At 38.2% G+C, this 20,781-nt stretch overlaps 1 protein-coding gene across 1 annotated transcript in view; it reads left to right on the forward strand.

The window, feature by feature from the left end:
- Positions 1-20,311, forward strand: part of DNAI4 (dynein axonemal intermediate chain 4) — an 88,203-nt gene extending 67,892 nt beyond the window's left edge. The window contains exons 12-17 of the mRNA XM_004699617.2: positions 413-570; positions 837-955; positions 6,883-6,981; positions 8,050-8,276; positions 14,568-14,724; positions 20,193-20,311. Coding sequence (XP_004699674.1) covers positions 413-570; positions 837-955; positions 6,883-6,981; positions 8,050-8,276; positions 14,568-14,724; positions 20,193-20,243 — 811 coding nt within the window. The 3' untranslated portion in view covers positions 20,244-20,311. The remainder of the gene's footprint in view (positions 1-412; positions 571-836; positions 956-6,882; positions 6,982-8,049; positions 8,277-14,567; positions 14,725-20,192) is intronic.
- The last annotated feature ends 470 nt before the right edge of the window (positions 20,312-20,781 follow it).

Below are 20,781 nucleotides of genomic sequence, written 5' to 3' on the forward strand. Positions count from 1 at the left end.
AGTTTGAAATTGCACAATTTTGTAAGCATGAGACTTTGTAGTTCATAATTACTGCATGGGAGGGTTCATACAGGAAAAAAAAAAAAGCCAGTGCTAAGAAAAAAACACCCCACTAATCTGGAAGCAAAACAGATAGGAATCTGGGAAGTGGTCTCAATCTTTCACAATGGATTTAAAACTCAACTATAGCAGAGAGTCAAGCTGGTGGGCAATCTTGAAACATAGGACTCAGAGTAAGGTAGATTTCTACTTGACTAAGTTTTAAATGATAGATTGATTTACAGCATGAACAAAATGTATTCTCAGTGAAGTAAGTCAGGATGCTCTGGGGAGCTGTCATTATCACTTACACTCCAAGGCCTTTCAGGAATTATTATAATGATTCTATATTTAGTACCTTTCTCTGTTTCAGTGAATCTCCTCAAAAGCATTTGGGACCTATATGGCAAATTCAGTGGATAGAACAAGATCGAGGCACAACAGGTGATGACAAAAGAGAAATATTAGTTTCAATATCAGCAGATGGAAGAATCTCCAAATGGGTTATACGCAAAGGACTGGATTGCCATGGTAAAAAAATAAAATCTTTATATTGCATGTGTGATATGAAAATTTCTAATTAAATACTTGTGAAAAGTAACACTTATTACTTTGGCTAATAAAAAAACACTGCAGTTGGTGATTTTCTAAGTATCTAGTTGTAGTATTTGCTAATTTTAAGCTAATCTCATGCAAAACTGATAGAAATCATAATCCAATTATACACCAAGGGCACGTGAAGTTTGCAGTACTTCGTCATGTGGCAAATAATGTTGTACTCCTTTAAAAAAATACAGATTTGATGAAATTGAGGCGAACTACTGCTAGCAGCAACAAAAAAGGGGAAAAGGAAAAGAAAGGTGAAGCTTTGATATCTCGACAGGCTCCTGGACTGTGTTTTGCTTTTCACCCCAAGGTAAATTTATTTCCATCCTTGATCTGTTATTGTGCATAACAATGTCCTGTAATTGAAGTCTGTTGAGATGTAAAAGAAATGAGGTCAGCATGCTAATGAATATTGTCCTTTGCAAGTAAAATACTGAGCTGCCAACCCCAAACCCACTGTTTTCCAGTCAATTCTGATTGTTCCTGACACCTTAGGACCTGGAAGAGCTGCCCCTCTAGGTTTCTGATCTCTTAGAGTCCCTGGGACGCCACTTGGGTCCTCATGGTAGGATGGCACTTTGCAGTTATGTGGTGGTGGTGTTTCTTTTCACGGCCGTTCCAGATAGAGGGAAAGTGTTTATTTTTGAGGAACTCTGGGATGATTCTGGCCATCTTCGACCTTCTGCAGTTCCACCATACTTCCAAATCCATAACAATCTCCTACACTTTATTTAAAAACTCACTGCCTATGAGTCAAGTCTGCCTTGTAGTGACCCTGTGCGGTAGAGTTGAACTGCCCCTCCAGTTTTCAAGACTGTAAATCTTTCCAGAAGTAGAAAGTCTCATCTTTCTCCCACAGAGTGACTGGTGGTTTTTAGCTGCTTACCTTGCAGTTAGCAGCCGCACGTGTGACCCACTGTGCCACCGGAGCCATAGAAGTTATTAATTCCGCTAGTCAAAGAAGTAACTTGACATTTGGAACCTAATTTTCATCAAAAGTATTTTTGTCCAAGGCAACAATTTTTATTATAAAAGCATGCTGTTAGATAAATTTTCTGAGGGAAGGATAGGGGGTTTATAACAGACTTTAAAGGAAGTGTTTGTATTTCAAATAAGGGATATGCAATAAAAAGGGAAAACAGTTTTATGATGGACAAAAGGATCCAGATCCCACGCTGCTTCTTTGACTAGGGGTGTTAGTAACCCCGCCCCACAGAGATTAGTGGGTGGTGCGGATCCCCTTTCTGACTCTCCAGTGTGAGCGTCCATCAGGATGGTTAGCAAGGCCAGAAGCAAAACAGAGCTCAGTTAACGAAGGTCTGCTTTTTTCAATTACTTTTATGTTGAGGGGCTTGGCATCAGGAAAATCAGTTACTGTCACAGACTTCTAAGGAAATATGTCCCGTGTGTCTTCTGTTCCAAGTAAGTAGTGTGGTCCTCTCTATTGAATTACATAAACCAAAATCCAAGTTCCTTCTTTGTTTTGCTCTACTATTAAAAATACCTCTTCATCTCACCCCTTTAGTCCAAGTTTACTATCACTACTGCAGTTCGGACCTTTAATTTTTTATCTACATCACAGCCACCATCTTGTAATGACTTTCATTTTCAAACTCCTGCTATTTGTCTCTCAGCTTGACTCTTGGAAAGAGCATGAGCAGGGCAGGGGGCCATGGGGAGAGGAGATATCCAGATACCCACCACTGCAGGATATTTGGCAATATCTGGAGATATTTTGGTTGCCTCACCTGGGAATTGAGGAATGCTATTGTGCTCTAGTGGACAGAGGCCTGGAATACTGTTACATTCTTATTACACCCTGTTGCATACCTATTTTGCCCAAGGCAGCCACTCTACCCCGTAAACAGAAATTCCCCAGGCCCAAATGTCAGTAATTTAGGGTTGGGAAATCCTGATCTGGTGTCATGGCAAGACCCGTGGCACACAGAATTATAAACAATGGTGGCATCTGTAAATAACGATGGTTTCACTTTTTCCTGATCTAGCTACCTTTTATTTATGGTTTCACTTACTCTTTTCTGATCTAGCTACCTTTTATTTCTTTTTCTTTCCTGATTGCATTTGCTAGAACCTTCAGTACAATGGTGAGTGGAAGTGGTAAATACAGTATGCATATCACTATCTTTTTGTGACCTTGGGGGAAATCACAGTTTTTTTACCATGAAGCTTGACATTAGCTGAGTTGTGTTTTTTTTTTAAATTTAGGTGTTATTAATCAGATAGCTGAAGAAATCCCATTATATTCCAGTTGGCTGAAAGTTTTTAATCAGGATTTTGCTAACTGCTTTTTCTGCATCTATTAAAACAATCATTTTTCTGCATCTTTTAAAAAACAATGTTTTTTTAAAAACTTGGTAATAAGATGAGGTACAATTTTTTTCCTTTTAATGTTTATTCCTGGAACAAACCCCTTTTGATCCTGATACCTTACTCTGAGGAGTCTTGGTCCTACCCCAAAAACTATGTTTATAAGGGCTTTACCTGGCATGTCTCACAAGGCAAAGCTGCCCTCCCCACACCAGACTCGATAGTGCATTGTGGTCTCTGTGGGAGTTGGCAGTCCGTCGTAACCCAGGCCCACCTTGCTGGCCATGTTCTTGCACGTGTCTGCGTTCCTTGCCCAGATACCTTTATCTGGAGGCCTCTTTACTGTGGGCCTTTGGCAGAATCCTTTCTCAGGTGCCTCTGCTGAAACATTTTTATGATGGGGTTGGACAATTTCCCCCCCACGTGACTCAATATTCAGTCCTTCTCTACTCCTTACCCTCCCCCACTTCTCTCCTCCATCCCTGGGTCTATAAAGCTTTAGAAATCTTTTGTTCAGGCTCCTTTGGCATCACAACAAATCCCCACAGCTGCCTTGCCCTACCTGGGCCCTCTATGAGGGAAAATTGAACAATGAACAGAGGAGTCAGAGAGGAGGCAGTCAGGGTACAGTATAGCACCGATGAAACATACAACTTTCCTCTAGTTCTTTAGTGCTTCCTCTCCCCCCCTGCTATCATGATCCCAATTCTAGCTTACAAATCCGGCTAGACCAGAGGATGTACACTGGTACAGATAGGAGCTGGAAACACAGGGAACCCAGGACTGATAAACCCCTCAGGACCAATAATGAGAGTAGAGATACCAGGAGGGGAAGGGGAAGGTCGGGGAGAAAAGGGAGCCAATCACAAGGATCTACATATAACCCCCTCCCTGGGGGTCGGACAACAGAAAAGTGGGTGAAGGGAGACTTCAGACAGTGTAAGACATGAAAAGTAATAATAAATTATAAATTATCAAGGGTTCATTAGGGAGAGCGGGGCGGGGAGGGAGGGGAAAAACGAGGAGCTGCTACCAAGGGCTCAAGTAGAAAACAAATGTTTTGAGAATGATGATGGCAACAAATGTACAAATGTGCTTGACACAATGGATGGATGTGTGGGTTGTGATAAGAGTTGTACCAGCCCCCAATAAAATGATTTAAAAAAAAGAAAAACAAACAAACAAAAGAACAGCAGAGTTCATCCTTTCTTTGGGTTAACTACTTGCTCATACTATATTTGTTGTTAGGGTCCACTGAGTCAGTTCTGATTCATTGCACAGATGTACAATGAGACACGGCCTAGTGCGGAATCATACTCATAGTCATTGCTTTGTTTGAATCCATTCCGTGGATTGATTCCATTCAATCAGCTCATCCAACGCAGCTCTTTGTCTTTGTACTGCTGCAACTGCTGTTGTATGATCTTCAGCAGCATCTTACTTGTATGTGGTATTCATGATAGTGTTTGATAATTTCTGCTTTCTGTTGCATCACCTTTCTTTGGAATGGGTACAAATATGGATCTCTTCCAGTTGGTTAGACAGGTAGTTGTTTTCCAAATTTCTTGATTAGACAAGTGTGCTGATAGTACTTATCTTGTTGTATCATTTCAGTTGGTATGCCGTCAATTTTTGGAGCCTAATTTTTTGCTAATGTACCTTCAGTGCAGCTTGGACTTCTTCGTTCAGTAACACCAGTCCTTGATCCTAAGCTACCTCTTGAAATGATTGGATGTCTATAGAATCCTTAAACATTGAAACTCAACGCTTGAACTTTTCTTCAGTTTTTTCAGCTTGAGAAATAGAAATCACGCTTTCCCTTTTGGTTTGATCAACTTCAGGCCTTTGCACATTTCATTGTAATGCTTTCTTTTGTCTTCTTGAACTATCCTCTGGTATCTTCTGTCCAGCCCTTTCACCTCATCGTTTCTTCCATTTGCCTTAGCTATTCTATACTCAAGAGCAAATCAGAATCTCTTCTGCTATCTATTTTGGTCTTTCCATTTTCCCCCTGTCTTTTTAAAGACCTTTTAGTTTCTTCAAGTATGTGACCCCTTTTATGTGTTTAGACTGTAGAAGTTGATCATTTGTGTCATGTCGCTTTTCTCTTGTTAATCTGGTTAGAAGTTTATCAGTTTTATTGATATTTTCAAAGAAAGGGATTTTTATTGATTTTCCATATTGCCTTTCTGTTTTCTATTTCAATGGTCTAAATTTTTATCTTTATTTCCCTTTTACTTTTTATGGTTTTAATTTCTTGTGGTCTTATATTTTCTCAAGTTGGCAGCTATGGTCATTGTTTTATGACATTTCTTCTCTTCCAGTATAGGCATTTGTACAATAATTTCCCCCCCATAAATAATACTTTAGTAGAATTTCACAAATTCTGATAGATTGGATTTTCATTTTTATTCTGTTCAAATCCTGTTTAATTTCTTATTTTGCTGCTTCTCTGATCACTGAGTTATTTAGAAGTGTGCTATTTAGTTTCTAAACTTTTAGGTATTTTTAGAATATTTTTCTGTTATTGATTTCTAACCCATCCCATAGTCAGAAAACTCTAGTTTGTACAACTTTTTAATATGTATTGACATTTTTCTTTTGGTCCAGAATATGATCTACATTGATAACTTTTCTCTGTGCACCTGAGAAAAATGTTTCCTACTATTGTGGTGTGTATTCTAGAAATTTTCTATCAGGTAAAGTTTTACTTCAAAGCCACATGTATGAATCAAAGGAGTCACATATGGCTTGAGAGCCACAGTTTGCCGACCTTTGGATCTAACCAAAGAAAAAGATATCAACATGAGATGGCAGTATTGTACAACAAGCTGTTTATAGAGTCTACCGCACCTTGAAAGCTTGGATGTGAGGGACAGGGCTGAGCAATCAGAGATTCTCCAGAGACAAGTGGTGCAAGACATTACCAGAAGAGAGAGAGGACCAAAGACCTCCTTGGGGAGGAAATGAGTAGAAGGGGGCTTACCTGTCTAGGTCATGTCCCTCTATAGAAAGGTAGAAAGTCTCTGGGCCAGAGAGCTCTGAAGGGCAAACAGCAGTCTGGAGGTTATCTTATTAATGACTAGCACATGATGGGAACAGTTTTATGGGGTAGACAAAGCAGGCAGGTTCTAAATAGCTAAAGATGTGCTTAATGGAGCCATTTTAAAAATAACTGGATATGTAAAAATTTGAATTTGGTAGTATTTAGGGCTAATAGTCCTCAGCCTGTTATGGAGGAATTAACAACTTGGAACCAGTATATAACTATGCCTAGTGCTACAAACATTTTAGCACTAAGCTGCCAACCAGAAGGTTCGTGGTTTGAACACATACAGGATCTCTGTGGGAGAAAGACTTAAAGCCCAGTATCCATAAATATTACTGCAAAGAAATACCTATGGGTTACTAGCAGTCAGAATTGACTTGAAAGCAAGCGACATGGACCAGCGATCCTACTCTTGATAGCAAGGGAATACTGCCTTTCTGATTTTTAACTATGACCTAAGATGAGAAACACATTCAAAATCCCCATTCAGTACATGAATTTAGAGTTAAGGATATCTGAGAGACCATCTAGTTCTACCTCTCATCCCCAGTAGCAATTATTTCTTCAGCATTACAGACCTACCCAGTTATGAGTAAGTTATCGCTTTGACTAGTTGTAACGAAAAAGCACTTATATTTCTTTGGACTCCTAGCTCTTTTGTCAGCAGCTATAAATGTTAAGAGAATCTCTTTCTCATCTTCAGCTAAAACTTTTACATGCCATTTCTAGGACAACTAACAACACCACCTCCAAAATAGCATTTCAGTTTTGATTTTCAGGTGAATTTAATAGACCCAATCTCATATTTAGCACATTTATTTCATGTATCAGGCCAATGCAGCTTGATTTTTGTGTTACAGGACACAAATATTTATTTGGCTGGCACTGAAGAAGGTCATATTCACAAATGTTCTTGTTCATATAATGAACAATATCTTGATACCTACAGAGGCCATAAGGTTAGTTTAATGATAGTAGGTATGAGAAATTAACACATTACTTCTGTAAAATTAATATGATTATTCATTGTATTTTTATATCCGGTATATTTGTAACCTCACAGTTAAAAATACAAATGCAAATTAAATGTTTTCTTATATTGGAACCATCAATAAAGAATGAGGTATTTTATTTGTCTTCTATGTAGCCTTGAATTTTTTTTAGTCATGTAAATCACAATTTTTGTTTTGTAAAAATTTGCTAATGACAAGATGCTGAATCATAACATAAATTTGTTTCTAGTGAATACTATTCTCTATATTTTTAAGATTTTTCCATTTATACTTCCTTTCTTTTTCCCTAATTTTTCTAAGGAGTAATGTAATCTGTGCTCACATTTAGTGAGTATGTTAAGAACTTCATTTTTATGTTGCTGTATCAAATAATTTAAAACTCAAAGAAGAAGAATTTGGGGAAGATTAAATGTATAACCTTGCTTTAAGCTGAAATAATATCCACACAATATTGTTGTTGTTATTAGGTGCCATCACGTGGGTCCCAGGAATAAAATTAGTACATCCTAATGCATCATCCTGCTGGTAAATACAGGGCCAGTGGTTCAAACCCACCAGTTGCTCTGAGGGATAGATGAGGCTGTCTGCTGTGTAAAACTCATAGCGACCCTGCATACAACAGAAGGAAACATGCCCAGCCCAATGCCATCCCCACATGCCATCCTTCTTATGTTTGAGCCCATTGTTACAGCCACGATGCCAACCCATTTTGCCAAAAGCCTTCCTCTTTTTCTCTTCTCCTCTACTTTATCAAACATGATGTCCTTTTCCAGTGACTGGTCTCTCCCGACAATATGTGCAAAGTCCATGTGAGACAAAGTCTCACTACCATTGCCATTAAGGACCATTCTGTCTGTACTTCTTATATGACATATTTGTTTGTTCTTTTGGAATCCATGGTATTTTAAGTATTCTTCACTATACACTATTGGGTGATGCATACATAGTTTGCGACAGTTTCAAATATGATGTTAAGTATTGTTTACTCATGTATTTTATTTTTTCTAATTCTAGGGCCCAGTGTATAAAGTAGCATGGAATCCATTTTGTCATGATGTATTCTTAAGTTGTTCTGCAGATTGGGGTGTTATTATATGGCAACAGGACAGCACCAAGCCATTTTTGACATGTTACCCAACTACTTATGTGGTTTATGATATTGCCTGGTCTCCAAAATCCGCCTATATATTTGCAGCTGCCAATGAGACCAGGGTGGAAATTTGGGACCTTCACTTCAGCACGTGAGCGTTAATATTTTTATTTAGAGATCTCTAATAGAAGCAGTCTGAACTAAATTGATACTTGATAACATTTTGATAATGGTTATAGAATTATTGCTACAAAATGATAGAAACCTTTATTATATAGCAAAATGTGAAGCTATTGTTTCTCCACATATCCTTTATCTAGGTCTATACACTTCTAAAGGCAGTATTTCCAGCTCTCTAACCCTCCTCTGAGAATTCTGTGCTCTTCAAAAGAGTCATTTTGACACCCTCAAGGGACTCAAATAATCTCCCTTTTAAATATTCTTTGGGTTTGGGGAACAGAAAAAAATCTGAAGAGGCAAGAACAGGGCCACAGGTGTGAGGTAAGGTATCTCAACGAAATTCTCACAGGACAGCCTTTGTTGCCGGCTATGGATTGAACTATATCCACCCAAAATATGTATCAATTTGGCCAGGCAATTATTCTTGATGGGTTGGAAATTATGTAATGATCCCCCCATGTTGTGATTTGATGCGATGAACCAATAAAGGAATTAAGGTTGGATGCAAAACCCTTAATTCCTTCACAGCCCTCATCCAGTGTAAGCGGAGTTTCCTTAGGGTATTACCTGCAACATCTTTTATTCCCCAAGAGATAAAAAAGGGAACAGAGAAAGAAATCAGAGAGGCCTGCTCTCACTGCACCAAGAAAGAAAGAAGTGGGGTGTATCTTTTTGACCTGGGGCTCAAATACAGTGAAACTCCTAGATCCAGGGGAAGATTAATGCTAAGACACATGGAGACCACTATGGAATGCTGAGCCTGTAGATCCTGAAAGGAGACAAGGACCTTTCCCTCGAACTAATAGAGAGAGGAAGCCTTCCCCCTAGAATCAGCACTCTGAATTTGGACTGTTAGCTTCTTAAAGTGTGCAAGAAGACATTTCTGTTTGGGAGAGCCACCCATCCGTGGTATTTTTGTCATAGTATCACTCTAACACTATAATTGAGTTATGAGCACGGTCACTAAGATACTGCCCTTGAAGAATGTGCACTTGCATTGTCATGAAAGGAAAAAAATTCTTTGATTCAATATTCCTGACCTTTTTCCTCACCAGTGCAGTTATGAGTTTTCTTAAAAAGTCTTTCTAATAAGCCCCCCTGATCATCTTGTGCCCTTTAAGAAAGTCTACTAACATTACTACTTTAGAATTCCAAAACACAGTCACCATCACCTTGAGAGCTGACCTCTCTGCTTTGAATGTACCTGGCCCAGCAGGTCCTCTCAGAAGCTACTGTCCTGATTATACCTTTGCTTTGAAGGCAAAGTGTATAAGTGTATCACTGAGAGAATTATCTGCAGCCATCCGCAGAGTGCGGACACATGTTTGAGCATGTTTTCTTTGCAATGAAACTGTGGATGCATGAACTAGAAGACTGGGAGCAGCTGGTTTACTTTGATAGGCTAGGATGATAGACTAATGTTAGTATTAGGATGCTATACATTAGTTTGTATTAGTAAAGTATCCTAATGTTAGGAGTAACATTAGTATAGCACCCTAATGTTACCCTCCTAATGGTAACCACAGGCTCAGTAGTTCAACCCACCAATTGCTCCGAGGGAGAAAGATGAGGCAGTCTGTTCCTGAAAAGCTTCTAAGTCTCAAAAACCCACAGGGCAGTTCTACAGGGTCTCTATGTGGTGGATTCAACTCGATGGCAGTGAATTTTTTTTTTTAATACTAATGTTAATTACTATGTCATATGTGCTTATGAAAAGTTACGTAAATGAAAATAGGTTATCTTACTCATCTGCTGAGATTTTTATAGGCTAATAAGATATCACAATTGCCTTGAATACTTAGTCATTGGCTAGCTTATAGAGGAATGCTAAAAAAAAAAGGAATGCTAACAGGAATGTGAATAGTTGCTAGCTAAAGGTTCTCTACAATAGGGTTAAGAAAGGTGACAAAATAATTATTTTTTAACAATATTTACCTACTCTCAACTTAGCCCCCAATTCATTCCTAGGCTCATGCTCTTAATTTAAACTTTGATTTAAGCTCCCGCTTCAAAATTATTGAGTGTTATCTAAATCTGCTATCCCTCTTAATATGAAAATGTATACCTTGCTAGAAGAAAGTGTTGAGTGACCCTTTTTCTTCAGTTGGAAAATATGGTAACATCTTATGTTGGTTATTCAGTGTAATTTCATTTGACTAAGTGATGTAAACTTTAGTAGGATCATTCTGAATGGTAAAGTATTTTCCTAGACGTTATTAATTAGCAACTTGCAAACTATTGTGATTTGTCCTATAAAATAATATGAACAAAAATATATGAAAACATTACAAAACTATATATTTTTGAATATGAGGTGACTAATGATTAAAGTAGTTGTTCTGATTTAAATTTTCTGCTAAAACCATAATTCCCAGGGCAAGATTTCTTCAGAACAAGTACACAGTGTAGTGAATGGCCATGGAGGTGGACCTGTCTGACCTCCAGTGGCTTCCCTATCACCCTGAGGCACGGTTCAGATACGCCTCCATGGTCCATTCTTCTTGACCTGTTCTGATACCAATTGTTCCTCTCATGCCACTCTGCATCAGTGCTGGATTCCACAATTCATTGCAATGGCCATACAGAACTCACAGACAATGCTCACAGTTAAGGGGGTCTATCAGGGAAGTTTATAGGTTACCACAGTCAGGATCAGCAAATAGTAGATACAGTCAGTGGTCTCTTTAGCTGTAGTCTCTCTCTAGTTCTCTCTCTAGTTCGCAGCCTCTCAGCCAAGTCGTCCCTTGGTTTTTGCTTCCATGAGTCAGGAAGCCAGCCCACCTGTCACTCTGGCCCAGAGTTCCATTGTGTCAGGTCAGATAAGGAGAAGGTACAACACAGTCTTCGTGCTGCTCTTCTGAGTCTCCATGCCAGTCTGTGATACATCTGGTCTTAGTGGCCTCCACCACTTCCAGAGATCTTAAATGGTCTTCTGGTTTCTCCCTCCTCTCCTGCCTCAAAGATGGCTCATTCTCACAACCAGGGTGGGTGGTACATAAAATTGACCAATCCCCTCCATTAATATTACACTTGCCCTGTGGGCATAGTCCCACCCACTCATCTGTTAGGAGCCAAAGCAGTGGTTCTCAACCTTTTCAACCTTCTTAATACAGTTCCTCATGTTGTGGTGACCCCCAACCATAAAATTATTTTCGTTGCTACTTCATAACTGTAATTTTGCTACTGTTATGAATCATAATATAAATATCTGATATGCAGGATGCATTTTTATTGTTACAAATTGAACATAATTAGAGCATAGTGATTAATCACAAAACAGTATGTAATTATATATTGTGAAATATTTATTTCTAATGACAAATAAATGAAATTTTGTCTTGAAGCATGGTGTAGCATGGGTAACCATCTTAATATAACAACAGTAAACTACATTGATACATTTTGCCACAGTATGGGTAAAAAGCCAACGTTAGTGTGAAGGTTGAGATAGCTTCTTTCAGGGCAGTCTTTGCAAGAGCACAATGAAGATCATCTTCCACAAGTCTACTTCTGTATTTAGACTTGATAACTAACAAGCTGGAAAACCCTGTTTCACAAAGCTATGTTATTGGAAATGGAAGAAAAAGGTGCATCAAAGTCTCAGACAGAACAGGATATGACTGCAAATACTTGATCCAGAATTTTGCAACTGGCATTGTAGAGAAATCAGTTCTCACTGCATCACTGTTAATAAGTTCAATGGACTCCTCTTGTGCTGTCTCAGGAACATCTTCAATTTTGTGAATGGGTTTCTGGCAAGTGCAAATGGGGTGTCAGGTAGATTTGGAAAAGACAATGAAATTTCATCTGCAAGTATGTGCAAGTGTTCTTTCACAGAAATCATCGTAATCCTTTTGTCTGGTTCAATGTCATGTTCCTCAAAGAAAGCAGGTAAGGTAGGCAACATGTAAATTTTATTTTCATCCAAGTATTTTTGCCAAAACTGAAATTTCATTTGAAATGATCGGATCTTTTCAGACAAATCAAGGCATATTGCATTTGGTCCTGAAGTGATAAATTTAACTCATTCAAGATGTCAACCAAGGAAGCTATTTTCTGCAGTTCACTTTTATTGCTGAAATGTGCTTCAAACTGTGGTCTTGCTTTCTGATTAAAAAATGTTTTGAGTTCATCACAAAGCTCAAAAACATGTTTTAAAACTTATCCTCTCGACAACCATCTCACTTCAGTGTGAAATAGCAGAGCATTATTTGGCGCATCCAACTCTTTAAAGTGCTCGCCTTTACAAAATTGACAGAACTTATGACGTTTTTCATTACTTCTTGTAACTCTTGTGGCAGCATCTTCGTTGCTAATATTGGCCGATGAATCATATAGTGAGTTCCAATGACTTTTGGCGACTCATTCAGTACCAAAGCTCCACATCGTAGCATCGTTGGAGCATCATTTGTATGGAGCACCATACAAATCTTTTTCCAAGAAATCTTATGCTCTTTCAGAAATGAACCAACTGTGTAAAATACATCATGTGCAGTAGTTGTTGTTTCAAGAGGTTTGCTAAAAAGAAACTCATCTTTAAAGTCGCCATCATTAATATACCTCACATAAACCAGTAACTGTGAACAGTTTACAATATCTGTAGATTCATCAAGGTGGATGCTAAATATTGGAAGTGGAGCAGATTTTATTTCCTGGATTACCTGATCAAGGATATCAGCAGACATGTCATCTTTTCTTCTGCAGGCAGTGTCATTAGATAAGGAAATTGCATTCAATTTCCTAACAAATTTGTCTCCAATCATAACTCGAACAATGTCTTTGGCTGCTAGCAACAGTAAATCCTCAGCAATGGTGTGAGGTTTTGTAGCTCTGGTGATTCTGAGTGCCATCAAATATGAAGCTTCAATGGCTGCTACGTTTTGTTTATGGTACTTGCCACCAGTGTCAAGTCTGGCTTTCTTGAGTCCATCAGCTTTGCTTCTAAAATAGTTGGTATCCTTGTTGGCAATGCTTGCATGCTTGCTATCAAAATGGCATTTTATTTAGTTCAGCTTCATAGATTCAGCTGATAGAACTTCACAACCGCAAATAACACATTGCGATTTCTCAATTCCTGCTGTAATTATTGAGGTAAAACCATACTGTACAAAGTCCTCACTATATTTTCTTTTCTTAACATTCTTCTCTACACGATCCATTGTCATGGGATGGTTTGATAATGAAAATAATATATAACAATAGCTTTAATAATACAAAAGATGATATATGGCATAGTTCACTCAATACAGTTCATTAAACTTTCCTATGATTTACCATTCTGTGTTGTTTTTTTACATACCTGTTACTATCACCAGGGGACAGTATTTACATCAACCACAGCTGAATATAAAAAGACCAATCAGCATCTAGATTAAGTTCCCATGGTACAGATGTTTTTTTCAGTAGTTGGTGATTTTATAGTACATTATTCTACATTTACCCAGTAATTATAATTCATGAAGTGTCGTTTTACCTCCAATACTGCTGCTTTCAACACAGTAGCTGCTCTTAACAGAGTAGCTGCTTTCAATACAGCAGCTGCTTTCTACACAGTAGCTGCTCTCTACACACGTGTGACTGGTCCGCATAAGTACATTACAGTGCCAGCCCTGTCACATACACCTGTATTTGTATGGGGTATATGTGATGGGGTTGGCACGACTCCAGGCACTCGCATGTGGGTGTATCTGCATGTGGGTGGACTCGCCTGGAGACACATAGAGGAGCGGTGTCTCGATTCCTAAGACCATCGAAATATGTGTTTCCCGATAGTCTTAGGTGACCTCTGTGAAAGGGTCGTTCTAACCCCAAAGGGGTTGTGACCCACAGGTTGAGAACTGCTGAGCTAAAGAGACTTGGATAAAAAAGCCCTTTGAAGAATTTTACCCTACCACATATAGAGTTGCTTACTTCTGTGATTTCTTCTGAGGTGGATTGTTTTGGAAGACCAAGGATAGAATTCCTGTTCAAAATGCTCTTTTTTGTTTCACAGGTTCATTTAAAGTCAAAATTATCTCTGTTAAGGAGTTTAAATTTGTGAGCTCAAACCTTAATTTCCAACTATTTTCATTTACCTAGTTGAAATTAGTTCATTGAACAAATGAAACTTTGGATGGAATAAAGAATGAAAAGCAGTTAATTGAGTTTAGAAACACTTGAAAAAGGTTTTGGTTTTATTATATGAGATTTAAAAATTGATTTCTTAGTCTCTATATGAAAAATAACAATAGTAACATCTCAATTTATAAATGTTTCTTTACAGTTTGGACCCTCTGATAGTGAATTTTGCTAACCCTGGGATCAAGTTCACAACTGTTATCTTTGCCAAACAAACAGATTGCCTCCTAGTAGGAGACAGTGATGGTCAGGTGGTTGTATATGAACTGCGGAATATGCCCACTGTCTTGGATTCTGGACGGGTAAGACTCAAAGCCAAGCTTTTATGTCATTTCATGAGTCTTCACAGTTGCAATCCTGTAGTTTGCAAGGAGTTTATACTAATTAAATATCTTAAGTGTGATAAAATGTAAAGAGCCTAAGTCCAAAGAGTTACTACTGTATTTCAGGCAAATTGCTTTGAACCTCATTTTATTTCTTTCTGTATGAGATGAGAATAATAATACTGCTAAACTGTTCAGCTTTACAGTATTACCTGGGTTAGTCCAGGTAGACTAGAGAAACAAATTCACAGACACTCATATGTGTAAAGGAAAGAGCTTTATATACAAGAGCAATTAAATGTTGAGAAAACATCCCAGCTCAGTCCAGATCAAGTCCATAAGTCTGATATTAACCCATATGTTGTTTACCAGTCTATAAAGTACTCTCAAGTGCAGGAAGATCACAGGCCAGTGGGTGGGAAGTCTTGTGGATCCAGTGGCATTGTAAGCATCTCAGTGCTGGCAGGGGTCTCCATCTGGCTTCTCCAGCTCCCAGGGCTCTGGCTGCATCAGGGTAGCTTCATGTGGCTTCTCGATCAGAAATGTCTCACAGGGAGTGAGCCTGTGTCTTGCCTCCAGCAAGCTGTTTATCTCCTTAGCACCTCCAAATGAGGTCATCAAGCTGCAACCTGATTGACAGGCTAAACTACACCCCTTCACTTATAAGTCTCAAATTAACAACAGATTATGTAACTACCACCATACCAAATTCTACTGACAAGACAAGTGGTGTTTACACTTGAGGTACATTGGTCAGGAATTGAACACAGATCTCTCATATGGAAAGTTCCAAATCTCTTTGTAATTTTTTTTAATAGCCTTCCCTTCTCTTTGGGTTGATCCCAACTCATAGCAGCCCTGTAGGACAAAGTAGAATTGCTCGTGTGAGTTTCTATAACGATAATTCTTTATGGTAGTAAATAGCCTTCTCTTTCTCCTGTTAAACAGCTGGTGGTATTGAATCGATGATCTTGGGGCTAGCAATTCAATGCATAACCACTACACCACCTCTTTGTAAATTTGTAAGATTCAAACCGCTAATCAGAATCCTAAATCAATTATCCCACTATGTTTTTAAATTAGAATAATGATTTAAATCATGATGATCTGATAGAAATTCTAATAGTCAGGTTACATATACTGAACATTTAAAATGGCAAATAATAAATTCTATAACAGAACATATTAAATTAATCAGTTTGATTTGTTCCATGATTTATATAAAATGCACATTTATCTCAGAGTAAACATATATTTTCCTAATAAAGAAATAACTGAAACATCCAAGTTGCTTTGGGGAATATTTCCCAACTAGATAAAAAAAATATTGACCAGAAATGCCAGATGATTTGATCTAGAGCTGTAGGCACGTAGGGACATTGTAAAAACCATCTTAGCTGGTTGGTTGAGCCCTGTTTCTCAGTGACTTTGCCAATGGCCTCCAAGTGAAGGAATCTCCTGGGTCACGTCTCTTAAATTCATTTCATATGACCTAATGCTTCTATCTTCTCATGCAAGCTTGCAATCTTGATGTTGTTTCTCTACCACTTGACTGACTTTAAATCAGTATCTGCTGTATCACTAAATTCTAAATTACTACATAATCTTTCTCCCTGAGCCCTGGTGGCACTTCCAAGCAAACAGTAGGATGCTAACCTCAAGGCAAGTGGTTCAATTCCACCAGCATCTATGGGAGAAAATATAAAAGGATCTTCAAAAAGATCAAAAAATTATTTTTTAATTCCATTTTTATGAACTTTTTGAAGCCTACTCAAAAATAGTATTATATAATGAAACATTATTTAAATAAAGAAATCAAAACGAGTTATTATTGGACACATCCTAATTAGTAAAAGCATATAACAATTACTAGGATTTGGAAGAAAAATGATTTGCATTTTGTTTTGATTTGAATCTACTAGAGATATCATTTATTATAATAGCATCCTCTGCAAAGATAAAACTAAGCTCAGAAAGTCTGACAGTTTATAGCTAATATGCATTTGTATGTGAACTATTTCAAGGACTAAGAGAAAAATTCAGATTCTTTTAACAGATATAAATGTGCTTTATATGCTTTTGGCTCATTACCTTTTAAAGATTAAATGTTATATTTTTGAGAGATTAAACATAAAACTATTAATCAACTGTCAATTGCAGCCAAGTATAACCTTAATCGATAGACTTTTTCTTCCTTAGCTTTTTAGAGAAGAATTACAGTCAAAATAATACTTGAAATCTCAAAGGAATTGTGCAAAATATTATGTCTTACCAAGATAGCTTATTAAGTAACATTATGATCTACAATTTCTCCATTCATTTTAACCAACAATGAATCTCAATTTTAGACAACTTATGCTTTCATTCTATAAGAAAGATGACCAACACATTTATGATAAAAGGCTGCCTGCGGAAGGGATGGATGGGGATCAACAGGATTAGGGAGGAATACCAAGAGAACTTTAATTTTATCAGTAAGACTTTATTTCCTGTATTAAAAATTAGTCAGGGGAAAGAAAAGTTTTAGATTTGGGGGCATATGTGTTTTATGTTATTTGAAACTATAATCAACAGCCATGAAAGCAGAAATAAGAAATCAAATGACACATTGCGCTGGGCACATCGCTACACAAGGTCTACTTACAGTGTAAGAGAGCAGAGATGTCCCTTTGAGGACTAAGGTGTGCCTGCCCTGAGCCATGGTCTTTTCAGTCACCTGATATGCATGTGAGAGCTGCGTAATGAATAAGGAAGATGTCAGCAAAATGGATGTCTTTGAATTATAGCGTTGGCATGGACTACTGAATATACCATGGACAGCCAGAAGAACTAACAAATCTGTCTTGGAAGAAATACAGTTGGAAGTTTCCTTAGAAATGAGGAGGGCAAAACTTCCTCTTACATAGTTTGGACATATTATTAGAAGCATCAGTTCTGGGAGAAATACATCATGCTTGGTAAAGTGGAGGGTCAGCCAAAAAAGGGAAAACCTTCAATGTGCTGGATTGACACAGTGGCTGCAACAATGGGCTCAAACGTAGCAATGGTTAGGAGACTGGTGCAGAACTAGGAAGTGTTTTATTCTGTTGTACGTGGTTGCTATGAGTCAGAATCGCTTGAACTGCTAACAACAACAACAACAACAACAACAAGTGTTTTCAAAGCAAAAGCAAAGTACCAGACAGCACCTACAACTATTTTGCTGTTGTAGGGCACAGTGGGGGAAGATCTGGGGAGTCAGGATTAAGAGTGGATCTACAACAATCACTGCCTTCCCGCCTGCGTTCCCATTGCCCTCTGTGGCAGTGCATGGTAATCTGTCCAGAGAAGAACTTTTGATCTTTTGGCTAGCTAGCTATTCTGGGCCATGATTTCTAAAACCCTGGTCCCTTTGTAATGTGATCAAGAGCCAAAATACTATTGCCTCATGACATGGGAGAATGTCCTAGCAGTTCAGCGTTCCTAGTATTGCTGGAGGCTGGGCTCCTAGTATTGCAGTTATAACTTCATGATGCAACTAGCTCAAGACAGTGCTATGGTCACATTAGCGTTCATGGGCGAGGAAGCCCCAGCGCTACTCTTGGCATGATGGAGAGTGGTTGCTAGGAGTCTGTCTTGCGTTGAATGGAGTGATGCTTGAAGCACTTGGCAGACGCCAGTTTCAATGGGGCATTGCAGAAAGCAACTCTGTTTCCTGGGAGGCAGTGGAGAATCACTCCAGGATACTATTTTGACTGTATGTGACAATATACAAGTGCTTGTCCTGTCCATCTCTGTGCAGTTAGTATTTTCATTTTTCCCCTCCAGATTAAAAAGATGAGTGAAATGTTCAAATGGGGTTTTAGAAACACATATATGTAGTATATGTGTTAAATCAAGGGTGAGGGATATTGAAGGAAGAACTGAAAACATGCTACGCACTGGGAGCTGTTTTCCTAAAAAAGAAAAAAACAACTGAACTCTTAGGCCAGGTCGGACTGCTCCTGTGAGTTTCCGAAATTCTAACTCTATACAAGAGTAGAACACCCATCTTTCTCCTGCAGCTGGTGGGTTTGTACTTCGCAGCCCAACACGTAACCACTGCTCTACCAGGACTCCTTAGATGCTGTGGATTTTAAAGAAATTTATAGGTTTGTAGGTTAAAATGGACAAGAACTGATCTGATGTACCTGGGCATGAAGGTGAGGGAGGATACCAAAGACCTATAAGCAAACAAGACTGGATTCAAAACCAGACCGCTCACTGCCATCAAGTTGGTGCTGCCGTAGCGACCCTGTGAGATAGGTAGAACCACCCTCGGTGGGTTCCCAGACTGTGACTGTTCACAGCAGTAGGCAGCCCCACTTTCTCCCGCCAGGGAGCTGGTGGCTTCAAACTATGGACCTTAGCAGTTGGCAGCCACCAGGGCTCCTCAGACTCTATAGTGCAGGCTAAAAGACTGGCATTCACTTATGTACTCCTATCCTAAGTGTCCTCTAATCCTGCAGCGTTTCTAAGTTACTTTCATGTTGCGTTAACTCATTACACCTTCCTTAGATGTTTGAGGAAACTCGGACTCCCAGAGTTTTTCTGTTTTTCTTAAGAACACATGGGAAAATGCTCCTCTGCTTCCAATTCCAACCTTCAACTAGTCTTTAAACTGCCTTTCTTAAAACACTCACCTCCCTTCTTTGGTTTTTATCTTCTAGTTTATGATCATTTGACTCCGTTTTTAGCATTAGGGCTACTATGTTTACATGCAAATGACTGAAATGACACACGCCTTCCTGTGTTTGTTTGCCAACCACTCCCGCCCACGGGGGTTATTTTCCCTTTACGTATGGCTAGATTTAAAATTGTGGAGAAAAAAGATTAAGGGAAACAACCTTAGCAACTTTCAGGGAAAGTTCTTTTAAGAAAAGGAAGGAAAGAGCTTTATAACTTTTAAGGAAAAGAAGAAAAGAATTTCATATATCAGTCCATTTCGAAGTTATTTTACAGATGAAGAAACAGGTGTCATCATTCAGGTTAAATAGGAACTGCCAAACTGTCAACAGAGACTGCCTTCTCACTGAATCCATATAAAATTATTTATCAGGCTGCATTAAATGTCGCCTATAGAAAAGAGCATGTTCATAGAAGGAAGTAAACATTACTGTTTAAACTAAGATGTGGTGGTTTCTATTTTTCAATCATTTGAATGCCCTTTGTATACGTGTCTCACTACTTTATAATTTTTAAATGACGGTTTAAAGATGACTTTATTTTATAATTTGTATTTTATTGTATACAGGAGTAAGATGAGGCTTTCTACTCTGGTAAAGTCTCAGAAACCCACAGGGGAAGATGTAGCCTGCCCCACACGGTCACTGTGAGTCAGAATTGACTTGGTGGCAATAGTTTTTGTTTTGTTTTGCTTTGGTATTTTATTGTACAGTAATTGCATAACTTTTTGTTTGTCTTTGCAGGGCGATATCATATGCAGTTTGCTTGGACCCAAGTTAAACCAGTCAGGATAATTCATCATTTCTCTATCTTGGTGATGGTTTTTGAAAGAAAAGAGAACAGTGTTTAATAATCAGTTTGTGTGCTGGAATTTTAATTTTTTTTAAATTTATATTTTTCATTTAAATATTTTTGTTAGATTTTCAATTTTTCTACAGCAATTCCTACTCAAATTTATGCACATATTCGATTACATATTTATTCAGAAATAGGTTAGAAAATTATTACCTTCAGGCGCAAAACCTATAATTTTCAGAAAACTATTAGAACGTTTCATAGACTTAAGTCTGCTGCATTCCAAGCTCTATTGCATTCCAGAGTTTATAAATTATTAACTTATAATAAAACTGTTAATTATTATTAATGTAAGTGTTAACATAGTAAGAATATTGGATTTGCGTAGTCAATTTGGATCAAATTGATCTCCTTAGAGCTGAGAGCTGAGGTTATAGGATTCTGATAGATGATCTGACTAGCAAACAATAGGACAGCCAGCAGTAGAATTGCATTATGTTTTATCAGTAGGCGTCACATCCTCTTTCGGAGAGAAGA

The sequence above is a fragment of the Echinops telfairi genome, unplaced genomic scaffold (genome assembly GCF_000313985.2).
Source record: "Echinops telfairi isolate 266 unplaced genomic scaffold, ASM31398v2 ScPeMD7_443;HRSCAF=831, whole genome shotgun sequence".
Classification (NCBI taxonomy): Eukaryota; Metazoa; Chordata; class Mammalia; order Afrosoricida; family Tenrecidae; genus Echinops; species Echinops telfairi.